This window comes from Trachemys scripta, chromosome 14 (assembly GCF_013100865.1).
Source record: "Trachemys scripta elegans isolate TJP31775 chromosome 14, CAS_Tse_1.0, whole genome shotgun sequence".
NCBI classification, from domain to species: domain Eukaryota; kingdom Metazoa; phylum Chordata; order Testudines; family Emydidae; genus Trachemys; species Trachemys scripta.
Genome location: NC_048311.1, coordinates 17,134,699 through 17,147,568, shown reverse-complemented (window position 1 = coordinate 17,147,568; position 12,870 = coordinate 17,134,699). Strand labels below are relative to the sequence as shown.

Below are 12,870 nucleotides of genomic sequence, written 5' to 3'. Positions count from 1 at the left end.
CCGCGCGCCCCCGGCTGGGGCGTGTCCCAGCACCTCGGTGCGTTGCGTGTGGGGAGGGGGGTGGTGGTGGGGTGGGGGGTGGGTGGTGGGGGGGGGGGGGGGGGGGGGGGGGGTAGGACACCTGCCCTGCCCGTGAAGCGACACTCTGGGATGGTTGGGCTCCACCCCCTGGCAGAGAGAATGCTGACTAACCACAGCCCTTTGCACTGGAGCCTGCTGGGGAAGGAAGCTGGCAGGATTATCTGGTTTCCCTTTGCAGCTCATCAGCCCAGCTGTTCAGCATCTCCAGCCTCCCTCCCCGCCCCTCAACAGCCAAGCTGGGCAGAATGAGAGCCACATCTTTGCAATGCGCCACGGCCCATTCCATGCCCCGGGCCAAAGGAAGGGCGGTGCAAAGTGAGCCCCCACTCCCATAGGTGGTCTGCATGACAGAAGGCCTATGCCAGCCAAGCAGCAGCACAGCCCGGGGCCATTCGGCTGCAGTGTTCTCCTCACCAGTTCTCATTGTTGATGTGGTCTCCAAACCCTGGGGTGTCGATGACGGTCAGCTTCATACGGACGCCTTTCTCCTCAATATCTGAAACAGAAACGTCCAAGGGATGGTGTAGGCCGCAAGCAGAGACAGGCCCAGCGTGCAGCCTTGCCTTACCACCAGAGATCTCTCCAAGCAGCTGCAGGCTTGGTACCTGCAGCCCTCCAAAGATACAGCATCCTATCACATCAGTGGCATTTCAACTGCATTATAAAGAAGAGACTACACCGCTTGGCTCTTTCAATAATCCATATAACTCCTCCCCCTGTGAGGCACGATACCCTGCCAGCAACCTCAGCTGATTGCGTTCCGGCATAAAGGAGTCTAGGCTGGTGGATACGGAGAAGATGCTCTAGCTTCTCTTGGCCTAGGAGGAGCCTCTAGAACTCTGTCACCCCCAAGCTGCGTGTCTGCCCAAGAGACTCACCATGAGTGATCGACTTTATTTCGATGGTTTTGGGGATCCGCTCTTCAGAAGCTGGCTGAACGGATTTCCGGCTGACTTTGGATTTGAAGAGGGTGTTGATTAACGTGGACTTCCCCAAGCCACTCTGACCTGGAGGACAAGGAGAGTCAGAATTGGAGTTGGAACTGTCTCCATTTTACCTTTATGGGAATTTCCCATTCACACCATGCATCAAGAACACATTCTGCTAACTAGGGTGGGGCCAACTCCGCGGGCAGTGGCTTTGCACATACCAACAGTATTTCCCACACCCTCTGGGATATTTCTTCACACAAGGAGATGGCTGCATATTGGCTTGGGTACATGTGTGCTGGCACCCTCTACTGGAGCAAACATTTCATGTTTTGTGCCCCCTGCTGGATGACATAGCAAAGCGGTTCCTGTAGCCCATTCAGCCCAGGTCTGTTTTGACAGGGGAAGGTTCTCCTGCTCATGCCACACATTAGTCAAGTAACCTCAGCTTGCGGGTGTGGATCACTGGAACTGCAACTCCCTCTTTACTAAGGATGCTTTCACTTTCAATGAGGCAACACACTCAGTGGAAACAGCTTCCTCCTGCAATCAATACAGTTCTTTGCTCCCTGTCCCTGTTCAGAGTGGAACACAAAACCCATGTGTTTGAAGACATTGCCCAGAGATGTGGGATGGAAAGCGCAAGGATCCAGCACCCCGTAGAGTGAAGTCAGACAAGTGACTCCCTCCACTATGGAACAAGATCTCGCTCAGTTGAAGATGCGCTAGACGGAAAACACGGCCCATTTGGGCACAACTAGACAAACTCATTGGGGAGCATGTGAATAGCTAGTTTGTCAGTAAGCTAAACAGCAGCGGCTCACACGACCCGTAAGGGCAGAGATACACATAGCACTGAAGGGCTAATGTTTACAGAACCCCTTTATTAACCTTAACTGAGCCAACACAGAGGCCACACAGTCATCTTGAGTTATTTATTTGCCCCCATAAGGCTGCAATAACCATTTCCCTCCTTAATAAGAGGATGGGAAGCAGACAAGCTCTCCCTCTGCCATGACCCCTTCAATAAAGATTCTCTTAAAGGGACTTACAGATTGAAATGGCCCATAGGAGGGCTGATCTACAGGCTTCCTTCACTGTCTGTCCCACATGAATTCCATTCCTTGCAAGGCTCCCTCTAGCTTTATCTCAGCTGATATTAAAGAGGACACACTAAACTGTCTCTTATGTTTTTGATCATCCACCATGACAGACTGGTTCCCCCAACCTCTTCAATAAATCCTGCAGGGGACAGATACTAATGATCCAGGCCTGGGCTAAAAACACAATCCAATGGTTTATGGCTGGGATCACAAAGGGGAATAAATTAGGTTTGGGGATTGGTTGGTTCTTTCAGCTAGACTGATGAAGCATTGGCTCTGGCCCCAGAAATCAGTCGCATTTAACAGGATCAGAGGTTCTCTTAAGGGCCAGATTTGGGCAGCACATGGCAGCTTGGGCTAAAACCATCTCTGCTGTTTAGATCAATGTTCCAGGAGAAATAGCACAATGCTAGTGCTAGAAAATTCCTAGGAAAAATGCTGTCAGACAAGCCTCAGCTAACGAGCGGGGCCACTAGCTTCTAACTAAATTTGCAAAAGCGCTTCAGAGTAAGCTTAGTCTGTCAGAGCTCCCAGCCTCTGCCCCACACCCAACCTCCACGCCCACTGTTCCAGGACCCAGAAGATCAAAATACCCCCTTCCCCTCCCCCCAAACATCCAGAAAGCTCACAGGTCCCAAAACCTTTTGCACTGGTTTGCTCTCCCATAGTATCTCCCCACCTGCTTTTAGCCGTGCCAACAGAAGGAAGTCTTGTTTTTGTCAGTAGGCAGAGCAGCTATGGGTGCAAAAGAAACACAGGGAACCAATACAGTTCAAGTGTTTTGCCCTTTGCAGAGAGTTTCATCAAGCAACAGAAGGGTTAACAATGCCTGAACTGTAAACAAAATAGGCTGATCTAGGTATTCTATTTAGGATCTTGTTAGTTTTTCTCATATGCTTCTAATTAAGAGGTGATACATTGTTGCAACCTGTGCTAGTCTGTTCCTGCATCTGACACTGTTTAATTAGCTGGAGTGAAACACACTAGAGAAGAGCAGCTCCTGGGAGCTGGTAGCAGAGACAGAGGTTGGAATGCGAAGCTTTTTGGCCATCTCTGGTCAGTACATACTATGCTGATTTTGTTCAGGAAAGTAGTTACTTTGCAGCTTCTCAATACCCCGAAGTAAGGAGCCATTTTTGCATAGACCTTTTCCTGGCTGTAACCACACCTTAGTGGCAGGGATTAGGGGACTAAAGTAGTTCTGGTAAATCCAGACTGACCCACAAGTTAAACACTTCCAGGAATCTGATCGAAGCTCTCAACAGTATTGTAGAGGACATTAGTAGTGCCCATGGTGGCAAAGGTCCCCAGAGAGATTTGCTCTACAGAAAGGATGGTCCTGTGTTGAAGGCACCAGACGGTCACAGGACAACTGGGTTCAATTGCCAGCTCTGCCACAGGCTTCCCGTGTAATTCTGGGCAAGTCACTTAACTTCACTGCCCCTCGCTCGCTTCCCCAGCTGTAAAACAAGGATAATAGCTCCTGTCTTTGCAAGTGCTCAAATGCCAGAGTGGGGGCTATATTATACCTAGATAAGGGTCTGGGCAATACAGTGAGGTGTTGTCTGGCTCTTTGTGGGGCTGCCCAGCTGAGCACTAATGAAGAAAGGCAGAGGACGGACCAAGAAAGAGCTGACTGGAAAGAATGTGTCCAGGGAAGGCGTGCTTCTCTTCAGCTCCTGTAAGCAAGTCACCTGGGAAGTTTCTCTCCGATACAGGTTCTTTGGGTGCTCCGCACTGCCTGAAGACTAGGCTAACCCCGAGAATCCCACTTCGCTGCATTCAAATGGACTCCACAGAGTGCATGCTTTAGACTAAGCCCATCAGGAAGAAGGACTGAAACTGCTTGGCTACTCCTCATTTCTCCCTTCTGTCTGCCCGAACCAGAAACCTGTGGGTGGCTTCCAGACAGTTTCAGGAACATGGCAAGACTCCCAGATTCAGTCAGTCAGACACACACCAAAAGTAATATCTCAGTTCTGTGGGAGCCCTGAAATAAGCAGCTGCCCCATCCCCTTGCCCTTATCTGTACAGATTCAGGAAGCCTGTTTTCTCCCAAACTTGCTGTGGTATTTAATCAGGCAGGAGAGAGTAAGGGGATGATGGGAGATCCCATCCTGGGGCCTCAGACTCAGACCTGTAGGGCTAGAAGGGACCTTGAGAAGCCATCTAGTCCTGCCCCCTGTCCTGAGGCAGGACCAGCTAACCCTAGACCATCTCCTACAGATGATTGTCCAACCTGTCCTTATAAAGCTCAGTGATCCATCGCAAGGGTTACCCTCCCATTCACATGCACTGAGCACCGCCCGCACGCTCTGTTGCATACCCTGTGTTTTCCGGTGATCGGCAGAGAGTTTCAGCACTTGTTTAGACTGCCACGAATTCCCCAGCCTGTGAACACTCAGCCAGGAGCTTGCCAAGGAAAGAATAGAGTTTTCCAGCCACTGTGAGGCATGGAAGTCCGGGCCCCTCTTAAAAGTCTCCCATTACCACGAGAACTGCAGAAGGAAGAGGTGCCCTCTCACTGCAGCCTGCCCTTGGATGACAAGAGGAGAGTTGTGGCTCCTGGGAACCCCAGGGCAACACCCCCAAGCTGTGAGCTCAGGGTATCCCAGGACAGGGCAGAAGCAAGTCCAGCCCTGGGAGGGGCTATGGGTCTCAGATCATGCAACTTCAGATCTCATGAAGAATCTTGATCTTTGGGGGACAGAAACTCAGCTGAAATTGCAACTGATTTGGGGAGAAGCTATTGTAACCCCCCAAAACCAGCTCAAGCTCACCAGCCTTAGTGACTCTGACCCAAGTTCTAAGTTTGTTGTGAGCCAGACCTGGTTTTGGGCTCGCTGCACAGCTCTTTGGGGCTAACCATGGTAACCGGCAAGGAGGCGCCGGCTGTCCAGGTGCATGTGGGAAAGTGATGAGGGCAGAGAGAGCAAGAGAGCTACATGTTGGGGGCAGGGAAGCCAGGTGCAGAATCAGGCTCCCAGGGGAGTGGATGTCAGAGGAAAGTGACAGTGATAGCACACGCCGCAGGTTAGCCAAGCCACTCCAGTAGTCTTCGACCCCCAGACTTTCCTTCTGTGCTTCACCAATCCAGGCTAAAGAGCGCTTTGTACCCTCCACCATGAGGGGTGAACAGACATTGTCCCGCTCCATCCCCACCAGCAGGAGGCACTGAGGGACAGGGAAAAATAACCATGCCAGAGGCCTTGCGCTCCACACAGCCTCAGTGTTGCGTTCTCTTCTCCTTGCACCCTGCCACGGGGCGGTCACCTTTGAGACTGCTTAGCTACAGTTGCCTGGCCAAGTCCTGCTTACAGTTGCTCAAGAGGAACTGAGGAGGGGACAAGCCGCTTTGCAAACCCTTATTCCTGGGGATTATGCAGGAGTCAAGTGTAGGGTGATCATATTTCCCTAACTGAAAACGGGACATTGGGTGTAGCTGTGGGGGGCTGGCCCGAGCCCGGCCTGGCATTGCCCCCACCCGAGCCCCCATGGGCATCATGACTTTTTTGGCAAAACTGGGCATTTCTCCCGTTTGCTCTTACCTGAACGCTCCTCTGCACCTCCCCTAGGGCAAGAGCAAATGGGAGAAATGCCCAGAGTTGTGACATCCAGGACAGAGTTTCAAAAGGGGGTCTGTCCTGGCCAAAACGGGACATATGCTCACTCTAGTCAAATGGGTTCTGACTTCCAGATCCCAGGCTGAGTTTCATGGGGCCAGGCAAACCACCTTGAACTTTGCAAGCCGAGTTGCTTAGATCTGGGTACACTGCAAACCACGGAGCATCGACGACAGTTCTACAGAGACACACGGATAGCGCAGGGAGCACAAATCGCACTGGCTGTGCTCATTTCTTTTACAGACAGATGCTGCTTCAAAGTTTGTTCTTCTGTAAAGCCTCCCCCTTAATAACCAAACCTATGGAGTCCACGTGCTTGGATTTCAATTGCTATCTGCTGAGGCAGACAGCTTTAACCTGAGGCAAGTTTCGGCAGAGCCAAGCTGTAAACCTCTTACATTAGAGGCTTATCAAACGGAACCTTTGACAACCACAGAAATAAAACTGCAGCTAGAGCAGCAGTAAGGAAACCGGAGGCCCCCAAGTGAGGGCAGGTGGGTTGTGGTGGTGGGGATGGCAGGGGACCGAAGGAAGACTCCAGATTCCTTGTCCTTTATCCACTGCAGTCTCAAAGGGATAACAAGAGCTCAAGAACGTCTGTCGGCTTATCAGGTTTTGGCACCAAGCTCATCATTCACAAGGCCAGAGGGAAAAGCAAAGCTCCTCCCCCTTGCCCACATACCACAAGCACCAGGGATGCTATAATCCCAGTGAACATTGCATATTGGGATCCCAGGGGAAGCTTTTATATGCTGCAGGCCACTCAGGCTGGCAAATGGTCCAGCCAGAGGAGCCTCAAAATGAGGCCAGCCCCGTTGGGGTCCTTTAATGACATCAGCAACTGTTCAGTGTTATTTCCTCCCCTGCTTATAAAGCTGCTGCACCCCCAGTCCAGCTCTGAGAGCCAAGTGGTTTGTGCCTCACCCACACAGCAATGGAAAAGGGAAGGCAACCGGGACGCAAAGCGACAGCCCCTCCTCTTCATCATAACACATCAAGAATTCAGCTGCAGGGGAGTAGAGACCCGGGGCCACGCTGTGCCATGCTGCACAGGCCCTGCTTACACCACAGCAACTATCCTGATAATGGTGTTGGTTTCCAGCCCCCCTCCGGCACACCCCTCTTCATCTCCAGCCTCGTACACCCCACCTGTAAACTGCACTCTCCCTCCCTCCCCCCAGGCCTTTCAGGGAAAGAGCCTTGCTCTGAGGCCTTGTTTCACAAGCAGCACCATCTCACACAGCGCCTGGCATCCCCTGGTAAATGCAGCAGATCTGGGGAAATTCTCCGTACAACTTGGGCAATGTAGCGGGGTGGTCACCCACTCCTGCTCTGAGGGGCTTAGAACAGGCCAGCAGAGGGCTGTGGCTGGGGCAAGCAGCTTCCAGGCTGATTGGGGAAGTAGACACAGCTGGGAGCCACGCCCCAAACAGACCACAGCCGGCCCCTATAAAAAGGCTTTGAGCCAGGAGCACAGACACTCTCTCTCTGTTTGTAGAGGGAGAAGGGCCTGGCTGCTAGGGAGTGGAGAAGGTATCTGGGGGGAGCAGGGCTGGGGGAAGGCCAAGGGAGCTGGGGAGCTCCGGCCTGGAAAACCCCAGGCTGCGGCCTAGTCTAAGGCCAATTGGGTACTGTGGTTGCAGAGGGCAGCCCACGGGTAGGCCGAGGCAGCAGGTCCAAACCCCCCTTGCCTATGATGAATGGCTGAGACACTGCAGTCTGCCCCAGTGAGCGGGGGCTAGATGGTGACTGGCAGTAGCCAAATACTGAGGCAAGGTGGGGATAGTGGGTGGGGGTTCCTCTGAGCGGGGAGACCCACAGAAATGGTGAGGGTATTGCCTGGGGGCAGCACCCAGAGAAAGGGTCATCTGGGGTCCAGGAGGGACACGGGGGCCAAGTGGCAGCGGGACACCAGCCTGCAGAGGGTGCTATGGAGGCTGGAGAGCTAATTCCCAAGATGACCAGCAGGAGGCGCCGCAGGCAGAATCACTGCTTACTCCTTGTTTGTCTGTAGTACAGTAAAACCTAGAGGCCTCAATTGAAAACCAGGCCCCATTGTGCTAGGAGCTGTACATACTCACAGGAAGAGGTTGAAATCATGCAGTTATACTCCTGGCCTCCCACTTATACCATCAAACCACTGCACTGGGGACAAAACAGGAACAGAGAGGGGAAAGACTCCTTGGTCCACGGCACAAGTGGGGGCACTCCACGTGGATCTGGCCGTGGAGAGCCCTCACTAGATTTAAGGGCACATAAACTCTTAAATGCTAAGAGATATGCCTGGCAACACTGATCCCAACCCACTCTGCACTTTAACAACTGACAGCAAGACAGGCCCCTTAAAGTGGAAGGGGAGTTTGCTGACTCCCAGTGCAAGAATCCCAGCATTAAATCTTAGAAGCTGCTCCTGTAGAAGCTACAGGGAGAATAATCCTGCCAAGGAACTATAAAATAAACAGCTTGTCCTCCACCAACCACAGCGCAGCCGGCGTCTCCTCGGAGAGTAGTGTCTGACGGGAACTCACCAACTACCATGATGTTGAACTCAAATCCCTGCTTCATGGCTTTCCTTCTCATCTGCTCGAGGATGGCGTCGATCCCGACGTAGCTGAAGTCGGGGGCCGGCTTTTCGGGCCGCGGTGGTGCCGCCTGCTTGAGGCCGGCGTCTCTGGGGGCGTCTGTCATGCTGGGCGTGTAACTGGGAACTGCCTCTGGACCTGTGGAAGTGAAGGAAGAGCAGTGAGGAACTCTGGGAAGTAAATGCTGAGTGCAGAGCAACGGGAGGGGACAGCAACAAACATCCTCTTGCCTGTTAGCTTGGAAGTTAAGAGATGCCCTGAGCATGAGTGGCAATGACTAACCTAGCCAATCACTGCAAGTGAAGGGGACAGACGGGTTAAAAATGGATAATGCATCACAGACCGTGCTTCCTTGGAGTGCAGTGAGCTTGGTTTACCATTCACTGCACCCAACTCTGGGTCTAGGCACATTACAAAGCTTATTTAAAGCAATTTAAAATGGAATAATAGGTTGTCCAACCAGGCCCATACCAGAGCCCCCTCCTGCAGTATCTTCCCAACCCCCATCCATTTCCCCCCTACCCTCCATTCACAAGAGCTGCCTGGTAGAACAGGCTGCTCTTGCATCATATCCCAAAGGTCATCAGAAATCTGATGATGCAAATCAATCACAGCAAGGAGGGAGGTGAATTCCAGAGCCAAGGAACCTTCCTGTAAGTGTCCTAGTCAGAATATTTAGTAAGATTGATGAAGTCTTAGTGAGATGAGATCTCAGTACAGACCCTGCTACTAAGGGCTTGTCTACATAGGGAAATTTACTGACTCAGCCATAGTGGTAGTATTATACCGCACTTAGTTTTGCTTCAACTGCTTCCAAAGAGACAAAAGCTAGGCTGAAAAGAGGCCACTCTAAATCCTGAAAGAGTATCCACACAACGTGGGGTGGGGGTGTTGGTTTACACTGCATAGTTGCAGAGATAATTATACTGGTGTAGTTCTGCTGGTAAATTTCCCTGGGACAACTCCCTCCCTACTTGTTGTTCATAAACGGGACGGGACTGCCTGGTTTGAGAAACCGTTGTTGGGTTTGTGGATTAGCAGAGGAAGAATTAGTAAAGTTCCATGGTATTGTCACTATTAAGAGTGTACGTGGAGGCGGGGGGGGAGGAAGTAGCATGTGGGTATTAAGAGCTTCAATTAGTCTGTGTAGAAAGAAAAAACAAGTGGCTAGTAACTCCCACACCCACATGTTAACAGAGCTGCAAGTTCATGCGACCTGTAAGGAAACACTGCAACTTTAAGCTGGTAAAGGGCAATCACAAAATACACAAGTGTGCCCCACTTTGTTTGGAAGTGGCTTGATCAGGGAAACCCAGTAAATTAAAGGGGAATAGCTAAACTGCATCTCCAATCCACACGTGAGAACCCTGCTCGATTGGCCAGTGTGTTATTTCTGGGCTGCCCAAACTAAAGTAGCTCGTGAATTCTCCCTTCCCAGAAGGAACCAGAGCCTGCAATGAGAGCCAAAGAAGTTCAGTTTTTAGAGAAAAACTCCAGTAGAAGCCAAAAAGCTGCCACCCTATAGGATGTTCAGCCCCCCCACCAGCCTGGGTCTTGGAAGCTGCAGCCTAGGGCAGCGTTTCTCAAATGCGGCCACCAGGGGCTTTTCTTGTGGCCACAGCCTCCTGGGTGGTGATTGGATGGGGGAGAGGGGGAGCAAAGCAGCAGCCCCTCCCCAGGGGCCACCAGCAGTGGTTGGACCCTGCCCTCCTTTGGAGAGAGAGACAAGCTGGAGGAACAGGCAGCCAGTGAGTTCCCCACCTTCGCGGGGTGGGGGTTGGGCTCCAGCCAAGGGGGTTTGGTCTCCGCCTCCAGGCCCTGTCCCCTGGCTGCGTGGTGGCAGGCTCTGGTCCCGAACTCAACCCCCTTAGCCTCTACCCCCCCTTAGCCTTCCCCAGTGCTCCCATTGCCTCCGTATCCAGGGCTGAGTAAGTCTGCTGTGAAAATGATATTTGTATGTTAGTTAATATCACTTTTCACAGCACACTTAGTAGCCAGCAAGTCTTAAAACAAAAACAAAAAAGCAACCAAGTAAAGCAAAAGAAACACCAAGAAAAAAAGACAAGAATGCTCAAAGCACCTTATTTGTGTTTCTATTCTGTTTAGGTCCAGTAAAGAACAGGGGCAACCGTACATTATTTTTATTATTGAGCCTGCAAAAAAACCAACCCCTACGTAGATAAATTACAATGATTTGGACATATGGATGTGCATATTTGTTTGTTTTTCCTAAAGTATTTTAGGAAAAATGGTCAGAGCAGCCACCAGCAAGATTTGGTGAGGCCACCAAAAAATTTGTTGTGAGAACCCCTGGCCTAGGGCCAGTGCTTTGTTCTCTATTCTGGGGTAATCAATGCCTTTTGGGAAATCTCAGAGGCTCTGGACACATTCCTCCCTCACTGGTGCTAGGCCTAGCGAGGATGACATCAGACCCGCTCCTGGCTTGTTTGCCTCACTCTGCTGTTATTTTTGGCCTTTTATGATGTGCTAGGTGCTTTCCCCCCCTCCTTAAGCCCAAAAACATGTGTGTGTGACTGTGTGTGTGTAAGTTTAGCCGAACTAAAGAAGCCTACATCCAAACACAGCCACTTTCACATCCACCATCCCCTCTCTGCCAGTGAGCCACAAAAACTTGTAACCTCGTGTAAGCCAGACAGTCAGGACTCACATGGATCTGGCACTGGGAAGCATTCACTTCTCCCAAGTAGCACACATTTCACATACTCAATCCTACATTGCAGAATACAAACTGACAGCACAAATGCATTTATGCATTTAGATGACTTAGAACTTAAAAAAAAAAAAAAAAAAAACACCAGACATACACACACACACACACACACAATACCAGGCTCTCGAGAACAGAGTTACACACAGATCCAGTAGAGAACACACACCAATTTTTATATGCACAGTAGCGGCACGTTCCTTCAAAGCATAGCTTTGTACCAAAGCCACAAAAAGCCATGTTGATAATGGGCTGCTGGCCCCAACACTGCTCCTTGCAAAATTATAGACCCAGCAAGCCAGAAGTCTTTCCATGGATCCTGAATTAGTGCCATTTTCAAAATGGCAAAGCCAAGAGTGGAAAAAAATCCTACATACCACTTGAAAAAACAAATCCACTTGGAAAGAATGCGCCCGCTAGGAGAAATACTGGGCTATGTAAGGGTTTAACTGTTGCAGTCACAGAAACAATAACACAAAGCACCCTTTTAAGCATAGCTTAGGTAAGAGAGATCAGTAGGACTGAACCCTAAACCTGTACGATTCTGGGGTGGTTTGTGGGGATTGCTCATGTACGTACGGGAGCATATAGGATTGGGGAGCAATAAGGTAGCTCTGGAGCAGAAAGCTGATAGCAAAGAAATTGGAGTTTACTCTCTGTGCTCAACTAAAGAAGACGCATTGTTTGTACTCTAAGAGTCAGAACCGGGAAATAAAATATCTGGAGAAGAGAGTTATTCTCCATTTGCAGCAAAGGAAATGCACCTACAGTATCTGCCCCCACAATCTCCAACCCACCTAGCTTCTAACAATGCTTGCAATGCTATGAGAGAACGCAACATTCATTGGTACATAGGTCTGTGCTTGGCAAACAGAAAGGCAAACCGCCATATGATGCAAGGGAATGGACTAGACACACCGAGCTGGGATGTTCCAACCCAACTCACACAAGTCCACACTTGACTACACCAAGGTGCTCATGTTTCAGAAGACCAGATAAAAGCCCTACATCAGAGGAAACGCAAACAACATCCTATTGGTACAAATCGTATTGACTTGCTGCCAGCTAGCGTATGGCAATGCAGTTAGGTAGCAGCTCATTCCACGACTGCTTGGTCCAGGCTATAAGAAAATGTGATTTAAAAGAAATTCTTTTCTATGTTTCTCTCTCCTCCTGCTGTGGTCTGAAAGCTCAACCTGACTAGGGGAAGGTTACTGACCCTACAGGGCGAAGCAGTGTCACCAACTCTGTATGCAGTGCTCTCAACTGCACAAGAGAGATTTTTGTAACGAAGAAATTGAGAATATTTTTTTCATTTGACTTACCAGTGCTGCAAGTAGCCATACATGTTACTTGTTGCAAATGTAGGTGAACAATTTTTAAGATGTGTGACTCTAAATTGACAGTGTTCCTTTAATAACCAGCAATTAACTAACAAAAAGTCATCGTCAATAGGTGCACTCGAGCGTCCCACTTTGGCATGGTTGGTTGTGTCCTGGCTTTATTCTCACCAGCCAATCTGTATCCAGGATTCCTCTGACATTCTGAAGCATGAGTAATTTGCCTGCAGCAGTTCTTGGAACAATAGGCTCTCCTGCTTTTCTCCAGGCAGATCTTTCCATTATGGCTGAGGGAGTGTTCTCACCAAACATGTATAAAACAGCCTCAGAACTAAATCTGAACAGATGCAGTAGTTGGCTGTAAATACATGCTGCCAGGATTTCCTGTTTGTATTTAAAACGTATCTTCTTGATCATGGTAACAGTGCCAGAGCGGCAGAACTTTCCATGATACTCATATCAACACCACTAACCAGAAGCTCTG

The 12,870-nt window shown here is 50.3% G+C and overlaps 1 protein-coding gene across 5 annotated transcripts in view; it reads right to left on the bottom strand.

Annotated features, from left to right (window-relative positions):
* Nucleotides 1-12,870, bottom strand: part of SEPTIN9 (septin 9) — a 250,303-nt gene that overhangs the window by 24,595 nt on the left and 212,838 nt on the right. For all 5 annotated transcript variants that reach the window (XM_034789888.1, XM_034789890.1, XM_034789889.1 and 2 more), the window contains 3 exons: nt 8,265-8,456; nt 960-1,088; nt 496-577 (listed from right to left, as the gene is read on the bottom strand). In XM_034789888.1, the coding sequence (XP_034645779.1) occupies nt 496-577; nt 960-1,088; nt 8,265-8,456 (403 nt within the window). The remainder of the gene's footprint in view (nt 1-495; nt 578-959; nt 1,089-8,264; nt 8,457-12,870) is intronic.